Genomic DNA, 20,767 nt, shown 5'->3' with positions numbered 1-20,767 from the left:
TTGTTTACGGAGGCAGAGAGAAAGAGACAGGCAGAGGTTTTCCAGAGCCATCTATTTTCACTTGGTGCTGTTTCTTTTAATAAGTCCTGTTTCAAGTGTTTTTCCAGTCATTTGAGACAGAAAATTTCTGGGGATGAAATAAAACTCTTGGGGTGAATTGGCTGCAAACGACCAGCAAAACTGGACAGGGACACTCAAGACAGTGTCCTGGGAGCGGGGGAATTATTTAAAATCAAAGCAAGAACCATTTGCTTTGCTACCCTCACTTGCCACCCTCAACAAAGAGTCACTGTTTCTTTGAAAGAATTTGAACAGGGAACTGCTACGTAATTTTATTTTGTCTCAGAAAAAAAAAGTGAAAGGTTAGTTTCATGCGTCACAGTAAGTCATGGTTTGCTTCACCTTGGCTGCTAAGTAAACCATAATCCACTGCAGCCCTTTATTGTACTAAGCCATAAATTGTAGTTAAACAAACATGCTTAGCTTTATATTACAAAGTAAACCAAGCAGATTCTGGTTTGGTAGGATATATGACCAGGGCTGTGCACATTAGATATGTGCATTTAAAATATCTGAAGGGTTGTTGTTTTTTTTCTTTCCTTTTAAATACAAAACCACAAATTGGCAACACAGGAGAAATACTAAATTCACTCAAAATTCTCTCCTTGAACTTCCTTATCGATACCAACAATAATAAGAAAAACCCCTGCTTTTTTAAAAAAATACCTGCATTGACATTGCATTGATTTGCTATCGAATACGTGATACAATCCAATTATCTGATTTGCTAAAAAAAACCCAAAAAACCACAAAACCTGTTTTGCAAAAAAAACAGGCTGGGCTTACGTAAGGAAAAGTAAAAAACAAAAACAAAAACAAAAGACCAAATGACTTATAGAACGATCTGATCTTCCTCTTTCTCCTCCAGACGAAATTGATATTAGAAATCGGCCTTTTCCGAAACCGCATGTTCTTATATTCTGTGCTGGGATCTATTTTGGCTCAAATGGCTGTTATTTACATCCCTCCGCTGCAAAAGATCTTCCAGACAGAGAATTTAGGCCCGTTGGGTAAGTCTCAGAGCTACCCTTCTGTAGGAGGATTTCAAACCTTTCTAAATAAAAAAAAAAAGGTTTTAAGCTCTCGGTTATAGACTGTTGGGGCCCTAATAACACGGTCTGCAAAATTCAGCTTATGAGATTCAGGAATGGAAGGAAGGAAGCAAGCTCGTTTTCAAAACCGTACATCTTTCAACAAGTCAAAATGGCCACCTTCAAAAAACGTTAACCCTGAAAATTACGAGCTTCAGGACGACACATCTCCTCCTCTGGAAAAAAAAATTCACCGCCAACCCTTCCATTTTCACGTCAGCGTCTTGATGGCTCCCATTAACTCTGAGAAAGTAGTCCTTCAAAATGCAATTCCAAGGGAAGTGGAAGAGGGACACGATTCTCAGTGCCCAACTCATGCCCCCCCCCCTTGGTGTTTTGCTGTCCCTATTTAGTAACCCTTTCCTTTCTTTCTCTTGACAGACCTGCTGTTCCTCACCGCCCTCGCGTCTTCTGTCTTCATCTTCTCGGAACTGGTCAAAACGTGCGAGAAATACTGTTGCAGGTCCCAGGCCGATCGCAAACCGCTGGAAATGGTCTGACCGAACAGAACGGCGTGAGGGAAAAGACCCTGGGGCAAAGAGAGGCTGCCAAAGGAACGGTCAGATAAGAGACAGCGCAGCCCTCAGCTGGATTGGGAAAGGGGTTCAAAGACTCCTCCTGGTTGCTTGGCTGTCAAGGAGGCAGCAGAAGACCTGTACATCCAGGCTTGCAATGTAACCTCACAAGAAAGTGGAATTAGCTCATCGGATCGTGGTTCCTATCTGGTTAACCTGGCATGGCTGGAACCTTGCCCTCAAATTGGTTTCAAGGGAACGGTCGGATTCTCCAATTTTACAGTGCTACCTTGGGACTATTTGCGTCTCTTCTACATCTCTGATTTGCCCCCAACTCTATCACAGACCGACCTGTTGTGGGTTGTTGTTGTTTTTTTAAAAATCACCAACCATCCGGTCCTGCAAAGTTAAAATGATGCCTGGATTCTATCTAGTCATCCGACAATTGTGTCCCGCCCCCCTTCAAAATCGAGGGATTGCCTGCCTTTATTTATTCAAGATGTAATAAAAACACTTGTTAATAAAGTCTGCCTTGGTGGTCTTCTGGGGTGGGGTCAATGGGATATTGCGATCTTGGTGTTGTTAGGATTTAAAAAAAAACAGTGGCTGGATTCACACGTTAACATTCTGCTGTTTTTGATGCCCCACGAAGCTGGAAATTCACAGCCAACGTTTGTCCAGTCTCTAAAAAAGACTCATGCTGAATCTGATCCGATTGTTTATATTGGTGTGATTAATTCAGATATGAAATCCTGATTTCCAGATATGGCACTTCAACAAACCCAAAATACGTTTTTATGGAGCATTTAAATTTTCCCAACGAAATACGGATCAATTTGCATGGAAGACGTTGAGTTTTGAGAACTCTGTGAGCGAACTGGGATCCCGCCAAGGAATACTTTTCTACCAGTAATTGGGAAGTCCCGTTGGGTGGGTCCCCTTGAGCCAAAAATAAATGTGAATAATGCGAAAAGAAGAGAAAGAAAGTCCTGAATTTAGTACAATACACGCCCAATCCCTGGAAAAGAAAACCCTGAAGATAATACGTCCAAAGTTCGTAAAGACACCAATTGTTATTTAACGGAATCTCAACACATTTAAAAGATCGGACAACGGATACCGACGTGTGGAAAATAGAAAGCTCGGAAGGTGTTCCAGCAAAATCCTGCTCAGACTTGGTGGGAAAAAACATCCGAGATGAGATCTTAGTTGTCTCCTTCTTCATCTTCAGGTGGTTCCCGAAACCCATCACTCTGGCGGCTTTTTCCCATCATCTCTAGCAAAGCTTGGGCCTCGGGATCGGTGTCTAAGATGCTCTTCTTCCCCTTTCCCTAAAGCCAAACCCAGAAGAGAAATTGGGGGAAAAACCGACACCACCACAGCCGGGGGCGGGCAGATCTGGGTTACAACCCCCTCTGAGTGACTGTGTTTGTTCCTGAAAGTTCACCTAAGAAAGTTGGGTGGCTTCCTTGTCCGTTGTACCGCTTGGCATACATGGAAAGGTGAAACAGGTTAGGCCAGACTAGAGAGCTGCCCCAGAAAGCAAATTTATGTTAGTTTCTGACTGGTAAGTCTCTTGAAGCTGGGCCATCACGGGGGAGGAAGGAATCAAAGAGCACTGGGGTTTTCCCCCCCCCCCAAGTTGTTCAAACAAAAGAGAAAATGTAGCTGCTAAGCCACAGATCAAGATACACACAGCCTCCCACTTGTGTTAAGATCTTAGAAACCGAATACCTGAGAATTTAAGAGTCAATGTCCTGTATTAGCCTATTTGCCTTGCTAGGAGTGGAGCTGCATGGACTGAATATGCAGTGAATACTAAGCCCAGGTTAGCAAAACGCCATGGGCAAGCAAGTCAACCATGTGATGATTGAAGCTGATGGGCTGGTTCACCCCATGAGCCAAGGGCTAGATAAACCCAATATGTTTGACCACAAGCTACCCCTTCACAGATTGATTGATTGACTGGTTTACAAAATGTATAGGCCTCCCATCTTACCTCAGGGTAATCCTGGGCAGCTTACCACCATAAGCTTTAATTTAAGTTGATGCAGGTAGTGCCAAGTTAGGAGGCAGCTAAACAGGGCTGGACCTGGTTAAGTAGGTAAATAGGAAACAAGCAAGAAATCCCAGGCCTTTTCAATCCATTCTGATGGAGGAGGAGAACACACACTAACAAATCCTCCTTGTTCTTGCTCAAATGGTATTCCCTAACCTAGGAAAGCAAAGGGCTTGCCTATTCAAGAGTTGCTTTCATCCTGGAAAAAGCCAATCGGAGCTTACATCCTCGTGGCAGCTGCAACCACCTGCCAAACAGGCCCGGGTTGAAGTCAGACATGCTTAAGGAGGCCTCTCCGATTCCCTACTTCCTCCATTCCCTGTCAATCATTCTGTCTTCTCTTCAGCCTGTTCCTCTCCCACGGGCCACTCGTAGACACCAAGGAGACCACAGAGCCACAAAGAGACCTCTCCCCTTCTTCTCTTCCTAACTTGGTCGTGTGTTTGGCCGACTTCCACGCAGCCCATCCTGAGGACTCATCTTTCCCATCTTCTGCTGCAGGACCCTTTCAGCCTCTCCCCGGCTGCAAAGGAGAAGCCCAAACTTCTGACTGGTGGACTCCAAGCCCTACTCTGGGGGCAGGGAACTCCTGGCCCAACAAGGAGTTTCTTATCAGCATCTCAGGTGGCTTTGCTTAGAACGGCAAGACTTACGTTTTTGGCTTCAGGGAAGTCTCCCACGGCCCACACCTCCACGGATTCCAGCAGGAAGTTCTCCTTGGCCGACAGCTGAGGGCTGTTGTAGGTGGTGCAGCGGGGCTTGGCTCTGCTGTGGCCTTGCCCGTAGTTACTGTCCACCCAGAGGCCAAAGTACTCGTGTTGCCCTCCCATGCCCTGGAAGGGAAAGGAACAGGCTAGTGCGAAGACTACAGACGTGCCTGTCTTGGTTGCAAGAAAAGGTTGGAGAACGCAAGCATCAGCCTCCCATCCATGGGGACGATGCCTGCAGGACCAATGACAGAAGGTCCCTGACTCAGGGCCACAGTGGAGCCCAAAACCTCTCTGGCTAAGTAAGGCAGCTCAGTGAGTTTGCACCCGTTTTACAACCTTTCTTGCCACCGTTAAGTGAATCACTGCAGCTGTTAAGTTAGTCGCATATTTGTTAAGTGAATCTGGTGTCCCCATTGACTTTGCTGGCCAGGTTGCCAAAGGGTCTCACGTCTCTCTCTCTCTCTCTCTCTCTCTCTCTCTCACACACACACACACACACACACACACACACACACGGCCAGTTGCCAAGAGTCCAAGTTTTGATCACGTGACCCTGGGGAGGCTGCAGTGGTTTTTAAGTGTGAAAAGTGGTCCTAGGTTCCTTTTTTTTCAGCGCCGTTGTAACGCCGGTTGCTGAACGAAATGTTGTAACTTGAGGACTACCTATAATCTTTTTTTTTTTTTAAAAAAAAGAGCTCAGCGCAAAAGCCCTCTCCTGTGGCTGGATGCACTTCAAAAATGACCGGGAAGAAGCGCTTGGGACCTCTGCTACTCATTAAAGCAGCCTGTCTGGGAGCCACGTCTGATTGTTGTGGAAGTTGGGGCACCTTCTTCTCGCACTGGGAAGGGGGCTGAAAGTCACAGCGGAGAGACGTCCCATCTGGGCAAAGTTCAAAACGAACCTTTTGGATTCAGAATGGGTCTGTCTCCAACCTTGGCCACTGTACGACCTTTGTGGACTTCAACTCCCAGAATTCCTCAGCCAGCATGGCTGGCTGAGGAATTCTGGGAATTGAAGTCCACAGGTTGTAAAGACGCCACGGTCGAAGACCTGCTGTTTAGACGACGTTTCAAAGCCTGCGCAGCTGTGCAAGCCATCGTGGATAAAGCCTTGGGGAGGCCACAGCAAGCCGGAATGGGCCACCCTTTGCTACTCACAAGTCCGTTCGGCATGGTCTGCTGCCCGTGGTTGAGGTACATGTAATGGTTATTATAGCCACTGCAGGTGAACACGGCGAGCGAGGGAGAAACGGAAAACAAAAAACACGTGCTGTTTCCTGTGACAAAGGAAAGAAGAGTTAGGGACCAGAGAGAGGAAAGCAGCAAGATTCATCCCAGCAGAGCCCTAACTGGGAAAAGATAAGCTGCTAGTCCTCATTCACTTCCGTTTTTTTCTTCTCCTAATCTGGGGGGGGGGGGAGAATCATAAACTAAGAGAAGACCGCCACCTAGTGGATAGCGAGAGCTATCACACTTTATGTATGCATGTGTGTTATCTACGTATCTACCACTAAAACTCTCATTATGAGTTATCTGTTTGTGCCCTCGAGAGAGCCCAAACGGTGCATCATCATATTTAAACGATGTGCTTAAAATCCACTAACTTCGGGAAAATTGTTTATATGGTCTAATTTATGCATAATTCTGCAGACCGGAAAAGGGGGGGGGTCAACTTTCTTTCATCTCACCTTGAATTTCCAGGTCCTCACCTTGAAACTGGGGCTTCACTTCCCAGGAGCAGGAGGCAAACCCGCCAAAGATGTAGCCCTCGGTGTCCTTCAGGACCAGAAGGCAGGGGCCTCTGTTGACAATATGGCCACACAGCTGCGTAAAGCTCTCGCCGTGGACCCGGGAGGCGAAGAGCAGCTGCCACTGATCCCGAAGTTCGGAAGGCAGGTGGGCATTGAGGTAGATGATGGAAGGGAGGTCCAGGAGGCTGACGAAGGCCGTCCCTTGCAGGCCTCTGCACTGCGGCAGCAGGTGGAGGATCTCGCTGGCTTCGTCGGAGAGAGGCTGGAGGAGGAGCAGGCCTTGCTGAAGCACCACCTTGAGGAAGGTGGAGATCTGTGGGACTCGGAAAAGCCAGTCTTCAATGCTGCTTTGGTCACACGTGGCATCCAGGGCAGAGGCTCCCTCCATCTTCTTCCCCTCTGAAGCAAGAAACATGGGTCTGGCCAGGGCCAAAAAGGCAAGAGGGAGCCTGCACACCCCACACAGAACCCCAAATTATTAGGCTTTCCTTTAAGGCACCTTTAAGGGGGCGGGGGGGCGCTCCAGCACCCAGAATTCCCCACCCTCAGAGTGGACTTGACGTAAGGCCATAATGGACCCTGGAATTTCCATCGTTAAGTCAGTTGTAAATTGAGGTACCCCACGTGACTCGCCTGATTTTGCACTTTTTTCTTTTTGGGGTGTAAAGTGAATGCAACGGTCGTAAAAAGCAAACACCTGTTATTTGTTCCTTCGGGTGGTTTTTTGCCAGAAAACTGGTGGTAAAGACTTAAAATAGACAAAATGTATCCTAAAAACCACAGGGGTGGAGTGGGTGTGCTGCCGCCGAAACTCCAGTACTGGGTTGTAAATCCCTTCGGATGAGGGTCGGTCATAACCGCTTAACAACGGTGGCCCAAAAAACAAAAAGAGAGAAAGGTCGTAAAATGGGACAAAATTCACGTCACTATCTTGCTTAGCAGTGGAAATTTGAGGCTCGGCTGGGATCGTTAAGTCGAGGGGTGTTAAGTCAGAAAATCGGGTGAAACATTTGCTACCGGCTCTTTCAGACTTCCTATGAAAGCCTTCGCTGTGTGTGTCCTGTTTTGTGTCGCCCGGGTCACAGCTCACCTGCAGATCTCAGCTCCGAGACCAGCTGAGTAGCCAAGGCTTTTATGCTGGCGACTGAATTATTCGGCTTCTTTGGCTTCCACCCTTTCAGCAACTTCCTGTAGCTGAGCACGTGAACCACAGAGCTGATCAGGTCCCCTGCAAACTTCGAGGAAATAAGGAGGGTTTTTAAAGGCGTCGGGACGGTTTTCTTCTAGAAGCAAATCCTCTCATTTTTAACCTTCGTATAATATTTTACAGGCTGTATTGTCCACCTACTTTACATCAGCTCTGTATTTGTGTCCGTTTGTATAACGTGCTTTGTTAGTCTTGCGTTACTGATGGCTGCGTGAGAAGAGGCCGTATGCTGAATACAGAAATAACCTCACCTTTCCCCTGAATGCAAACAAGGTGTTGGTTGGCCTACCTCTAGGATCTGACTTCCCTTGACCGTCTTCTCAGCCTCGGAGACCATCTTCAGGACAATCCCACATTTTTCCTGGGCGTTGCCTTTGAAGAGGGTGGATGTAAAAACCACAAACTGCTCCTTTGCCAGCCACGGACTGGGCTCCGGGGACTTGTGGCTCTCCTGGATGCTTCTCATCCCACTGTACAGCCTCGTAACCATGGAGGGAGGCAGAGCGTCCTTGACGTAGGCCTGGGAAAAGCACCAAAGGCATCAAGGGAACTACGCCCGGTCCTCGACGCTTCGTTTAGTGACCGCTCAAAGTTACAACGGCACTGAAAAATGGACTTATGTCCTTTTCTCACACTTACGACCGCTGCAGCTCCCCCACCCCCCCATGGCCAAAACCCAGATGCTTGGCAACCGACTCCTAATTATGACACTCCGCAGGGCCCTGGATGGTCACGTGATCCTATTTTGCGACCGTCTGACAAGCAAAGCCAGTGGGGGAAGCCGGATTGACTTAACTGTGCGACTAATTTAACAACTGCCGGGATTCCCTTCACAGCTGCGTCAAGGAAGGTCGCAAAATGGGGCAAAATTTACTGAACAATTGTCTCGCTTAGCCACAGAAATTTTGGTTTTAATGGTGGCCGTTAAGAAGTAGCAGATGAACAAGACCCTAGAACGGCAACTCTGACATGTGCCAGAAGCCAAGTCATACCCCTCCCTACCTCACAGGGTTGTTGTTGTAAGAGAAAAGAGGAGGAGAATGGAATATGATGATGCTGCCGTCTTGAGTCACTTATCAGGTAAAGGCAAGTTAAAAAAAAACCCCAAATCTAATAAACAAATTACAGGTAATCCTCGACTTACGACCTTATAAGGGAGCCTGCCCGTTGCTCACTTACCTTGAGCGCTTCAAGGCTCACCCCGGTCTGTGCCTTTTCCCCCATCTTTGCGACGCCGGCCTCCTCCGCTCCAGATAAGGCGCTAAAAACGCCATCGATGTCGGCCAGTTCATCAGAAAGAAACCTGGAGAGGTGTTTCTGATAAGAGCTGTTGCTCTCCACGTTGCCCATTTTTCCTTCGGCAGGCGGTGAGATCCTGCCAGAAATCGGGAAAATAAAAAATAAAATAAAAAAATAAGGAGAGGCAAGCAAGCACAGCAGCAGCCAGCTCAAGAGGGACTCAGCCCTGCGAGGACATGGGGGGGCGGGGGGAAATCAAGCAGAGGAAGAAAGCAACGGGTTGCAGAGAGAGACACGGAGGTGGCCTTGAGAAAGGTATTCAGTAGCCTTTAGGTCAACACCAGCCTCGTCTGCCAAGGGAGGAGGAAGTAAAGAAGAAAAGTGAAGATTGCTGGGCCCTAAGGAGGGGAAGGGAGGGGAAGAGAGAAACTCGGTCAGGCATTCAGGAGTCGGGTTTAAGGAAAAGGAGGACTGGGGGGGTGGGACATGACAGCAGTGTTCCAATATTACAAGGGCTGCCCCAAAGAAGAGGGAGTCAAGCTCTTCTCCAAAGCACCCGGAGTCAGGAGAAGAAGCAACGGATGGAAACTCATCAAGGAGAGAAGCAACCTGGAACTAAGGAGGAATTTCCTGGCAGTGAGAACAATCAACCAGTGGAACAGCTTTCATTCGGAAGTTGTGGGTGCTCCAACACTGGAAGCTTTCCAGAAGAGAATGGACAACTATTTACCTGAAATGGTAGAGGGTCTCTTGCTTGAGCAGAGGGTTGGACTAGAAGACCTCCAAGGTCCCTTCCAACTCTGTGATTCTGTTATGTGACGACTGTTATTAAACCCGGCAACAACAACAACTGCAACATGGGAGTCCTTGTGCAACCCATTTCCTTGACCTGAGCTACCTCAAAGGGCCGAACGAGAAATCGGAGGAGGAGGAGGAGGAGGAGGAGAAAAGGATGTTACAAAACCCAGAGGCTTCCCAAAAGCTTCTTCTCGGCAAACCCCGACACAGCCAGAGAGCAATAAAAACAGGAAAAAGTCGGTTAAGTTAAAGAGCTGCTCCTGCACAGGTGGTCCTCGACTTGCAAGCCAAAACTGGGACCAGAACTTTCGTGGCTAAGCAAGTAGGTGGTGAAGCGAATCGCCTGGCATTTTTACAACCTGCTAAGTGAATTGTTGAAGCCGCTAAGTGAATCACAGGGTCGTTGAGCAGATCCAATTTCTTCCACTGACTTCGGAAATTACAGCTTGTCCTCAACTTAACCATTCATTTAGCGACCGTTCAAAGTTACAACGGCACTGCAAAAACTGACTTAAGACCATGTTTCGCACTTACGACCGTGGCAGCAGTCCCAACGGTCACGTGATCAAAATTCAGACGCTTGACAACCGGTTCATGCTCGTGACCGACGCAGCGTCCCGGGGTCACGTGATCCCTTTTTGCGACCTTCTGACGGCCAAAGCCGACGGGGGGGAAAGGCAGATTAAACTTAACAACCAGATTGGTAACTTAACAACTGTGGTGATTCCCTTAACAACCGTGGCAGGAAAGATCGTAAAATGAGGCAAAACCCACTTAGCAAATACTCAGTTCGCTGAAATTTGGGGGCTCAGCCGTGGTCGTAAGGACTGCTCCTCTTCTGCACCCGAGGTGAGCAACTGTAGCCCCTTCACGACTTGTGGACTTCAACTCCCAGAAACCCTGAGCCAGCCACGCATTTGCTGGAGGCAGTCGAGGGAGATGCCAAACTGGTCCTCTGCTTGCAGAAAGCCCCTCGTTCGAATCCAGGCAGTGCTAAGTTCTGGAGCGGCTTGAAGCCAACTACAAGTCCTTGGCCATCTAGACTGAGGTTCCTGGAAATGGCAGTTCATTTAACTTTCAGCTCTGGGCACTGCAAGCAGAATTCTGGGAGTTGAAGTCCACAGATCATGAAGGGACCATAGATGCCCACCCCTGTTCTGCATAAAATCTTCCTTTTTAAGTGGCCGGTCTTAACTTTCACGGAGACCAGAAAACTTTTGCAACACAGCAGCTACCACTAGCTTGTGTGTCTCGTTTTTCTCCTTTTGAGAGAAAGAAAAAAAAATCTTCCCTTTTCTCTCTCAGCGGAAATAGCCGGAGAAGAAGAAGAAGAAGAAAAAAATCAATCATGGAACATGAGGGTTTTTTTAATTAAACAAGCTCCAGTGACAGATGTACAAATTTTAAACCATCAAAGTTTCCCAAGGATGAATTATTCAGCAGCCAAAAAACATGTCAAAGAAAAACCGCATGAGAAATATCAGGAATAATAAAAATCTATCACGCAGAATGAATGCTGCCTATCTCTGCTTAGCATAATGAAGTTAAATTCCTGACGGTTTTCCAGAGACCTCCGGGTGAGATTCAAGGTGCTGGTGATGACCTATAAAGCCCTAAATGGCTTGGGTCCGGGATATCTGAGGGAGCACCTGCTGCCGGCATCACGCTCCCTTCGTCCTGTGCGCTCCCACAGGGAGGGTCTTCTCAGGGTACCGCCGGTAAAAGACTGTCGGTGGATAACACCCAGGGGGAGGGCCTTCTCTGTGGGTGCGCCGGCCCTTTGGAACCAGCTGCCTGTAGAGCTTAGGACTGCCCCTGACCTTCGCTCATTCTGCCGGGACCTGAAGACCTGGCTCTTTGAGCTTTCTGGCCTGGACTGAGAGTATTAATTGGGGTTTTAATTGGATTTTAATTGGGGTTTTTATTTCAAGGTTAATGTAATCATTTTAATTGTTTTTAATTTTTGTAATTTGCTGTATTGTTTTTAAAAAACCCTGAGTCCTACGGGAGAAGGGCGGTATATAAGTCTAATAAAATAAAATAAATAAATAAAATAAAATTTACCTCCTTTTTAAAAATAAGAGAATAGCCTTCACAAGGCAGTTGCTTTTCCTTCTTTTCTCGGTGTGACTCAAGACAAGACTTGCCCAGGAATTTAACGGATGAAATATGGCTCCTTTATTTTCTCATCTCTTCAAACAAGCACGTCAGGAACCTAGTTAAAGAGGAAAAAAACAACAACCAGCCTTTCTAAACACATCACAAGCCACCAAGTTTAGCTTTCTGATTTCAGCAATATATAAACAAACAGCTGCTGTTGTTCAAACAATTTATACTTCTCCTTGGTGGCTGTACCAATTTATTTATTTTTTAACAGATGTAGAACTGAAAGCTGGAAGGTACCATCTGAGAGGCAGAGAAAGCAGACATGAGAGCAGAAGTTTTTAAACCTGGCAACTTTAAGATGGGTGGATTCCAATGTATTTATGAGGGTTGCATCATCCTGGGGAATCACGTGATCACCTTTCGCAGCCGGTTTTCAACAAGCTCAATGGATTCGCTTAATGACAGCACAATTCACTTAAAAACTTAACCATGGCAAAAAAAAAACAATCATAAAATCAGATGCAATTCCCTTAACAATTCCCTTGCTATCTTTCATCTGTCTATATCTATCTACATTTATATGCACATACACATATTAAAAAAACACGAGCTTTTGAGCTGCATCTCCATGCCCCTGATGAAGTGAGTTGCAATACGTATAAAAATATAAATATTTAGCTTGAACTCGGGATTATAAGGCACTAGATGCAAAAAACATTTTTAAGAGAAACAGGGCTGCCCAACGCCTCCAAACCTTTGGCTCCCACAGACCAACCCAGCTTTCCCGCAAAAGGAAATGCTATGTTTACATTTTTAAAAATCATTTTTCCCATTTTATTGCTATCCAGAGTAGCCCTGCAGCAAGTCGGGCAGCCCCTAAATTTAACAAATAAAATAAAACCTGCCAAAAAAGAGCACAAAAGGAGAGAAAGTCGGGGAGGCAGGGGGAGCTTTAAGCAAGCAGCCCAAAGTGCAAGAAGGGGCAGAAGAAGTTTACTGATTGGGCAAGGAATGCAACTGCTCAGGCTGGCCTACCTTGCAAGGTTGTCGTGCAAAGAAAAAAGGGGGGGAAGAGGCAGAGGCTTCCTTTTTCCTAAAAACATTCCAAAACAACATACCTATTTGGTACCTATTAAGCCTGGAGAACTTGGAAAGGGAAATAAGAAAAGGGGAAAAAAATAAAGCTCCTCCCCTTTATATTCATGAATATTAATATGCATGAGGCTCATGAATATCAATGAGGGCCACCCACCACGCCTCGCGCTGCGCATGGATAATAATGGCGGCCCAGTGCGGACTCCGCCACCTTCGTCAAGGCTGCGACTGCGCGGCAGCCGCCGCTTCGCTTCGTAGGGACGGTGCCGGAAGCCCGGAGGGATCCCCGCCGCCCGATTTCCCCCAGCGGCCTCGCCGCGGCGCCGCCCCGGCCGCCGCCCTCAGCTCCGACCAGCCGCTGGCTGCGGCTCCGCCCCCGGCCCGCTTGAGCAACAGAGCACTCGGCCAATAGGAGCGTCGGAGGACCTGGGTGGCCGGTTCTGAAGGTGACGTCACCGCCTCCGTCAGCCATACGGCTTAGAGAGCCTCAGAAGCCTTCGCGTGCTGTATATGTGCCGTTCTAGCCATCAGTAGCTCCGTGGTAAGAAACCCTCCTGGGAGCTTTGTGCAGTCATGCCGGAAATGAAGGGCGAAGGGGGTTTTGACTTTCTAGTTTTTGTGCTCTATGGTGTGGAGGTTTAGGAGAGGCGTTCCTAAGCGAGCGCCCTCCTGCGGAAGGAGCAGGACGCCTCTTCAGCGCCCGCCCCACTCGGCTGTCGCGGCGAATGAGAACTCTCCTACGGGAGAGACGGGCAAAAGCCTCAAAGGCGGGCCTTGAAGTGGTGAGTTCGATTCCCAATTGCGCGCAGAGGAAGGTTTTTTAAAAAAAAATAATAATTATATATTTATTTATTTTTTCCTGGAGGTTTTTAATTCTGTGCCTGTCCATCCGGATCATACCTCACTTTCTGCTGCTAAAACAATGCATGCCATTAGGGGAGCTGGTTGCAAAAGACAAACTGTCCATTTTAATGACACTCTTCCAGCTGGTTGGACTACCAATGCAAAAGAAAAAAGAAAACAAACCCAAGCTCTTCAAAATGGAGTGATTAGGCTTTGCCACTGGCTGTTGCCTTTTCCAGATCAGCCTCCCCCACCTTTACCAATCCTCCAGTGATGCAACAGGATGGCAGCTTGGCTGGGTGTGAATATAATTGCCCAGGATGGAGCCACCAGCCTTGTGCTTTTTGGGCTGGTGCCCACACGATGGCAGTGGGATGTTTATTAACGCACAACGCGTTCCAGAAGAAAAACGAGCCTTTTCATTGTGTGCCCAGCTGTTCAGAGGGGATGAAAGGAGAATTGTGCAACAAACAAGCAGCCTTGCGCTGTTTCCCCTCTTGAGTTCCACATTGATCGCCTTGAAGAAGCGATTTCTGCAGTCAAAATCATCGCCTTCCACATTTTTCATTGTTGTGCAATGCCACAAAGATCTGGGCTGTGTTTCTGTGCGATGCAGTTGATGCCAAGGAGAACACAATCGTCCTGGGTTTATATCACAATCCCTTTTGACTCGGCTTCAAAAGAAGTGCAGCTTGAGTTGGGTGGGAAAATCAGACCCGGAGGGGGAGAATGAGATCAGAGCTGGCCAGGTTTTTCCTGAACCTACTTTTTCCACCCCTTGGGAATAAGAGATGTGATGAACTAAGTTAGGAGCACTGCCTGCAACTGCAGTTGAAATACAAAGCAGCTTATCAGATATCCAGATTTACCCAATCGTCTGCATGCATTGCCCCTGTATGTAGGACAGACAGGGAGGAAACTAGCCATCAGTGTACAAGAACATGAGCGAGTGATCAGACGAGGAGACCCAAACTCATCGGTAGCCTCACATTGCAGTGAACAAAGTCTTGCATTCCATTTTGCAGCTGTTAAGATTGTTGGCTGAGCAGGGACAAAAATAGCCAGAGAAATTTTAGAAGACTGAGAAACAGGCCCTTTGTCGGTTAACGGCAGTGTTGATTTACCACCAGCTTACCAGGTATTTAAGAGCTAAGGAGGCAATAGCACGAAACAACAATCAATGACTTAATAATCGGCCATCAACACTCCAATCAGCAACTAAAAGCCACATACAACCAAACACCACATAAATACTATGCATAGAACAGCCTAGTGCACACATCCTGGAGACTGGGAGGTTCCCGGAAGACGGGCTCCAGCACGAGTTCTGAAGCTCAGAAGAACCGTTGGTCCCAGTGACCGACTCAGATTGGATCCCACCATAGCCAGATTGTCAGATCCCAGAAGCTACTTATGAATTCATACATATCCCCTAAGACAGATAGTCCTCAACTTAATGACCATAATTCAACCCACAGTTTTGGTCATCAATTGTGATGGTCATAAAAATGAATCGTCCCTGTGACTGTGACTGATTTTACGAGCTTTTTAGTGGCAGTCATTAAGCGACACCACCATCATAAGCTGAACCCTGTGATTGTTCAACAAACCTATTTGCTATAATGCTATTTTTTTTTCCAGAAACCAGAAATAAATATTTTTTGGGGGTGGGGAATGGCAATTACCTAACTGAGGGATTCTACAAACAGCAGTAAATGTGGGCTGTTTCTGGGCACTCAAAAATGTGGTTATGTGAACGGGGAGAGGGGGCGGGTGCTATGTGTGAATGTTGGAACTTCAAATCTGGCTGTTGAGTCCCTTTTTGTGGGGTTGTAACATCAAACAGACGCTCAATAATTGTCTCGAAAATAATGTTGCAAAATCAACTCAGCCAGGTGGATAACTGCCCTTTACAATTGTCGTGACTTAGGACCGCAAAGGGCAGGCTCCATTACAGTCGTAAGTCAAGGACTATCTGTCCATGCACATTATTTAAGGGGTGGGAAAAAACACAACCCTTCCTTGTAAGGAAAAAAAGAATTGCATTGCACACCTGAGTCAAGAAAACATAGCGATCCAAACCCACCCTTCGGGAGCTGAGCCTGGCAATTTAAGTTCCTCGATCACCTCCGGCTAAATAAATTTGACTCACGGGTAGATTTGGATTGCAGCAAAGCTTCTTAATTTATTACCGCTTTGGTTTTGCCTTTGTTTTTTTCCCCTTTCACCATAAAAGGCAAGCTTTGCCTCTGCTTGGCTCCCACTGGCCCCCTTCGATCTGAACAGTCATCTTCCTGCGGTTTCGAGGTTCCCTTTGACGAACGGCTTACCTGATTCGCTGACATTCCTTCTGCAAACGTGTTGACCATATATGGCTACGAAGCCTGAAGAAGAAGCTTTTGCACTGAGCTGAATCAGAAGCTGGTCATCCCCTGAAGTCCCCTGAAGCCTCAGCCGGTCCTGGGTTTTGGTCCCCCCCCCCCACACCTACACACAGGGTTACATTTGGCTTTGCTGAGCAGCAAAAAAGGCTGATGTCTCAGCAATGCAGGGGTAGCCCCCCCCACCACACACACACATTTCTCTTGGGGACCTTTGAACTCTCTTTAAACTGCTAAACAAGAGTGGGGAGGGGAAATTCACCATTTTTAAATAAAAAGGCTGGGGAAGCCGGAGTGTCTATTCCAGAATAAGCATTTTGTTCGCTCTGTAAATACATCCAGGCAGTTCTTGACTTTCCACCACCAAGTTGGAGAGGGCATCATGCGTGGCCCTCCTTCCAATGAAGGTGTCTGTGGGGCCGAATATAGATGGTCCTTAACGTACGACAACCGAGCACAGCATTTCTGCCACGAAGTGAGACAGCTGTTAAGTGAAGTTCGCTCCATTTTACTATCTTCCTTGCCAGCGCAGCGAAGTGAATCTGGATTCCCCGTTGATCTGGCTTATCAGAAAGTCACCAAAAGGGATCCCGTGGAACTCACACACACCCAGGACGCCGCAACCATCATAAGTACGCGTCACTTTTGCCAAGCGTTCGAATTTTGATCACATGACTGTGGGGATGCTCCAGTGGATTTTAAGTGTGAAAATAAGTCCCTTTTCCCAGTGCTTGTTGTAACTTCCAACAATCACTTAACAAACGGTTGTAAGTCAAGGACTATCTCAGACAATCCACAGTGATGTCCACAGCAGTGTGTTGTCCACAGCGCAAGCTGGATGCTTTGTGTGTGGAACAGCCCTCGATCTCCTGAAGGAACAGAAGATTTTAGATCCAGAACTTCAGTCCTCCTAACGGAGTTATTAATGGCCAACACTAACTGCATCTTCTAACGGCAATGAAATTGCCTATTAATTTATAGCACACCGCAGCGAAGGCTGAATCAATAGCAGATTGAAGGGGGGGGGGAAATAAGAACCAAGCAGGCCAGCTGCTTTAAATAACTCAGTGCTTTTGAGGGGTTTCCACTGTTTAATCAGGGCCTGAAGCAAGCTGACATCCTTCCCTTGGGGATGAAGTCAATGCATTGCACTTTCATTCTGACTGTTTGAACAGAAAAAGCAGAACCCAAATAGAGTTTTGATCTCGGCTTGCAGGGAAGGCCCTTGACTTCATCAAGCTATAATGTCAACTTGGAGGGATTGGTACCCACTGGCCAATTTATCTATAATGCCAGAGCATTGCAGCTTAATCCCAGCAATGTTTTTTTTAAAAAAGCAAGTGGACTTCCTTGGTATTTTTATTCCTCCCTTGAAAACGTTACACTTCCTTCTGAGCTACAGTTCTCCACAGCTGAGCAAGGAGCACACATATTTCATAAGATGCCTGGGCTAAATAAATGCAGAATCTTAGAAATTCACTCAGAATAAAGCTGGAAGGGACCTTGGAGGTCTTCTAGTCCATCTGCCGGCTCAAGCAGGAGACCTACACCATTTCAGACAAGTGACTGTCCAGTCTCTTCTTAAAAACCTCCAGTGATGAAGCACCTACAACTTCTGGTGGCAAGCTGTTCCACTGGTTAATTGTCCTCACTGTTAGGAAGTTTCTCCTTAATTCCAGGCTGCTTTTCTTCTTGATTCGTTTCCATCCATGGTTTCTTGTCTTGCCTTCCGGTGCTTTGGCAAATAAGTCAGTCCCCCTCTTCCTCGTGGCAGGACCTCAGGTACTACTAGAAGTATTTGAATAGAAGTAAAAATTCTGATGAGAAGAATGCGTTTTCTAGAAATGGTGCATCTACCCCCTACAGAGCATCCTGGGAGAATGGTCTGGGCATTGCCCCATATTTGCAGCATCTATTTTCTGGAATCAGGTCAAACTGGAAGTCTCCAGCAGATAACCCAAGTCATTAGCAAGCCTCTAATAACGCTTCCCTCATAATGTCTTATGCCTAAGCAGATTTAGCCATGTAGTGGGGCGGTTTGGCTATTATCCTTCTCACCTTTCCTATTACCTTCTCCTATTGGTGTTTTATGATTTATCACTGTGTTGTTTGTGTCTTAGGATTCAGGATTGTACAGGTAGTCCTCAACTTGCAACAGTTCGTTTAGTGACCTTTCAAAGTGATAACGGCACTGAAAAAAGTGACGTCCGTTTTTCACATTTATGACGGTTTGCAGCATCCCCCACGGTTACATGATTTACATTTGGATGCTTGACAACTGATTTCCTATTTATAACGGTTGCAGCGTCCCGCGATCCCCTTTTTGGGACCTTCTGACAAGCAAAGTCAATGAGGAAGCCGGATTCACTTAACAACCATGTTACTGACTTAAGAGCTGCAGTGATTCACTTCACAAAGGTGGCAAGAAAACTTAAAATGGGGGCAAAACTCACTTAACAAGCACATAGTTGTGGTCGTACGTTGAGGACTAGCTGTATCATATGATTTATGATCTATCACTTGTTTGGATGTACACTGAGAGTTGCTGCACCACAGACCAATTCCTGGGGTGCCTAATCACACTTGGCCAATAAAGAATATTCTATTCCCCTTGAGGGGATCCCAAGCGCTCTTTGTCAGCTGCAAACATCTCCCTAGCAGGAGTGTTCGACCGTGGTAACTTGAGGACTTGTGGGCTTCAACTCCCAGAATCCCCACAGCTGGCTGGGGAATTCTGGGAGTTGAAGTCCACAGGTCCTCAAGTTGCCAAGCTCAGACCCCCGCTACTCTCAATGTTGCTTGTTGGGTTATGTGAAATTTGCTTTGTCGGTGCCCATGGAGATTGCGGCCTGGACGCAGGGCTACGCTGGACTTAATTGACCAGCCATGCGAGCAAATTGCTGCTCCATCGCCCGGCAACTAACCGGGTCAATAGGGCTTAATTAATCTCATCTGCAGCCAGGTCAGTTGGGATGGCAGGAAGTGAGAGACTGCCTGACTTGGCAACAGCTGTTTCTTCTTCAACCTCCCCAACCAGATGGAGACCTTTCCACCCCTCCTTGTGGTTGAAGATGACATCAAGACCCAGCTCAGAGAAAGGGTAAAAAAATAAAATAAATCTTTTATCTAATTGTGGATGGAGAAAAGACCACGTTGGCTGGGACTGTGCGGCAGGATCCTTTCATCTGCCGAAAGGATAAATCCCGGGATTAAGAAGAAATGAAACATTGATTATGCAGGATCTGTTTCTCAGCAGCTTTGAAGCCTTACAGCGTGAAATAGGCTGACATATTGTTAATGGAAGACAAATGCTGCCCTTTCCTCTCCTTCCTTCCTTGCCCTTACCTTTTTTTTCTTTCCTCTGCTTCTTCTGTCTTCCTTCTTATTCCCCCTGTCCCTTCCCCCTTTCTTTTTCCTCTTTTCTCTCTCTCTTCTTCCTACCTTCCTTCCCCTTTCTCCTTCCCTTCCCTTCCCTTCTCCCTGAATATTTCCTTGCCCAGAAAAAGAAACCTTGGAGAACAACGCAAATTTCCTGTTCTTCTCATGATTCTATTGTGAAACTTGCCTTGCACTGTCCTAAAGCAGGGGAAGGCAACCTCGGCTCTTTTATGACTCATGGACTTCAACTCCCAGAATTCCTGAGTTAGCTATGCTGACTCAGGAATTCTGGGAGTTGAAGTCCATGAGTCATAAAAGAGCCGAGGTTGCCTACCCCTGTCCTAAAGCTTTTCTTTACTGCAGGTTCTACCTCCTTCAGGATGCCTTAGAATTTCCTTTGAATGTCTCCCAGTGGTTTTTCTTTTTCAAGTCTACCCTTTGCCTTGAAGGCTGCTTCTGCTGACCTGGTTTTTCTCTTCTACGCCATTCCACCAGACTGAAGGCTTTCTAGGGATTTGCAGCCCCTACTAGTCTGAAAATGCCCTGCAATAGAGTAGGACTTGTGTACACGTAGGGTGGCATTTTCACTTTTTTCCTCAAGGATAGGGCCCAAATGAAGCATCTGCAGCCTCCTGCTTCTCCTTTTGGTGGGGGAGGGGCCCCTTTAAATTGTATGTTGAGGAAAGATGCTCAGGAGTCCATATCATTGCTTTGGGGAGGCAGGTGATCCCTTTGTTATCCCCTCAACCTCCCAGTACATCGGATGACCCTAAATTGTCATATTTACAACAGAGGAAGAGAAAATAATTCCTAACGAAATCCATATCTGCCTCGCTTGTCTGTTTCCTGACCAGCCTCCATAAAGGCCTCTGCTCCATATCATCTTCCTGAACTGGTCCCTGTTCCAAGATCTCCTTCGGCTTTGGCTACACTTTCCTCTTGGAGAGGAAGTTGGTCAGTTCCCTGCCCAACTTTGTTGCTGTCCTCGTCGTTGCCTGAGTTCCGTGGAGCTGCGGAGAATTTCCTAAGCTTTGGAAACTCTTAACGATTCTCCATTTCGCTGAGTCAGCTGAGACGGGACCCGAAAACTCCAGCCAGGCAGCTGGAGAGTCAGAAGGATGACTCCTCCACAGGAAACTCTGATGGTTTCAGCAATTCAAGAGGTCCTACGGTGAAAGATCACGTTTCAGGGATTTCCCCCAGGCAGCATTTAGCCTTCTCCACTTGTGAAATCAGAATATGCATGGACTTTTTGGGAGACAATCTCTTCCAGCCTATGAACTAAACCGGGTGTCCCCAACCTGCGCACTGCAACCCACTGATGGGCCATGAAGGGGTTTGCAACTGGGCTGTGGAAACGGCCGACAAGTGGACATGCACACTCTCCGCTTGTGTGAGTGGCAGGCACGCAGGCACGCTGCTTATGGAAATGCAGCTACGCACTTGTGCTTGTCAGCCACTTGCGCGAACCATCTCCTCCCCCTCCTCCCCGCTGGTCTGCAAAGCCAGAAACATTGGGGAATTCAGAATTAAA

At 47.1% G+C, this 20,767-nt stretch overlaps 2 protein-coding genes across 6 annotated transcripts in view; one reads left to right on the top strand and one right to left on the bottom strand.

The window, feature by feature from the left end:
• ATP2C2 (ATPase secretory pathway Ca2+ transporting 2) overlaps positions 1–2,490 on the top strand; it is a 28,134-nt gene extending 25,644 nt beyond the window's left edge. For 2 of the 3 annotated variants that reach the window (XM_081335986.1, XM_081335984.1), the window contains one exon: positions 1,533–2,490. In XM_081335986.1, the coding sequence (XP_081192112.1) occupies positions 1,533–1,829 (297 nt within the window). In that variant the 3' untranslated portion in view covers positions 1,830–2,490. Of the gene's footprint in view, positions 1–928; positions 1,071–1,532 lie in introns of all 3 variants that reach the window. The other variant, XM_081335985.1, reaches the window with a different exon arrangement.
• Positions 2,491–2,724: 234 nt separating this feature from the next.
• MEAK7 (MTOR associated protein, eak-7 homolog) lies at positions 2,725–13,002 on the bottom strand. Of its 3 annotated transcripts, none has more exons than XM_081335987.1 (9): positions 12,572–13,002; positions 11,495–11,645; positions 8,573–8,768; positions 7,683–7,913; positions 7,277–7,421; positions 6,145–6,585; positions 5,594–5,712; positions 4,379–4,558; positions 2,725–2,997 (listed from the first exon to the last, which is right to left on the bottom strand). In XM_081335987.1, exons 3-9 carry the CDS (start codon positions 8,741–8,743, stop codon positions 2,872–2,874), a joined length of 1,413 nt encoding a protein of 470 aa, XP_081192113.1. In that variant the 5' UTR covers positions 8,744–8,768; positions 11,495–11,645; positions 12,572–13,002; the 3' UTR covers positions 2,725–2,871. The 3 variants fall into 3 exon arrangements, with proteins under 3 accessions (XP_081192113.1, XP_081192115.1, XP_081192114.1); XM_081335989.1 differs by having other exon boundaries at positions 12,789–12,996; XM_081335988.1 differs by lacking the exon at positions 12,572–13,002 and having other exon boundaries at positions 11,495–12,024.
• Between the last annotated feature and the right edge of the window lie 7,765 nt (positions 13,003–20,767).

This window comes from Vipera berus (assembly GCF_964194415.1).
Source record: "Vipera berus genome assembly, chromosome: 10".
Lineage (NCBI taxonomy): Eukaryota > Metazoa > Chordata > Lepidosauria > Squamata > Viperidae > Vipera > Vipera berus.
The sequence above is the reverse complement of the archived record's forward strand: the minus strand, read 5'-3'. Positions and strand labels throughout refer to the sequence as shown.

What these genes read in the sequence shown, in the direction of transcription:
- MEAK7 (XM_081335987.1), bottom strand. Translation starts at nt 8,743, where the DNA reads ATGGGCAACGTGGAGAGCAACAGCTCTTATCAGAAACACCTCTCCAGG. An exon ending in TGAGCCTTGAAGCGCTCAAG is followed by an intron (nt 7,914 to 8,572) that starts GTAAGTGAGCAA and finishes TGCTTTTCCCAG; the next exon opens with GCCTACGTCAAGGACGCTCT. An exon ending in CTCGGAGCTGAGATCTGCAG is followed by an intron (nt 6,586 to 7,276) that starts GTGAGCTGTGAC and finishes TTCTTGCTTCAG; the next exon opens with AGGGGAAGAAGATGGAGGGA.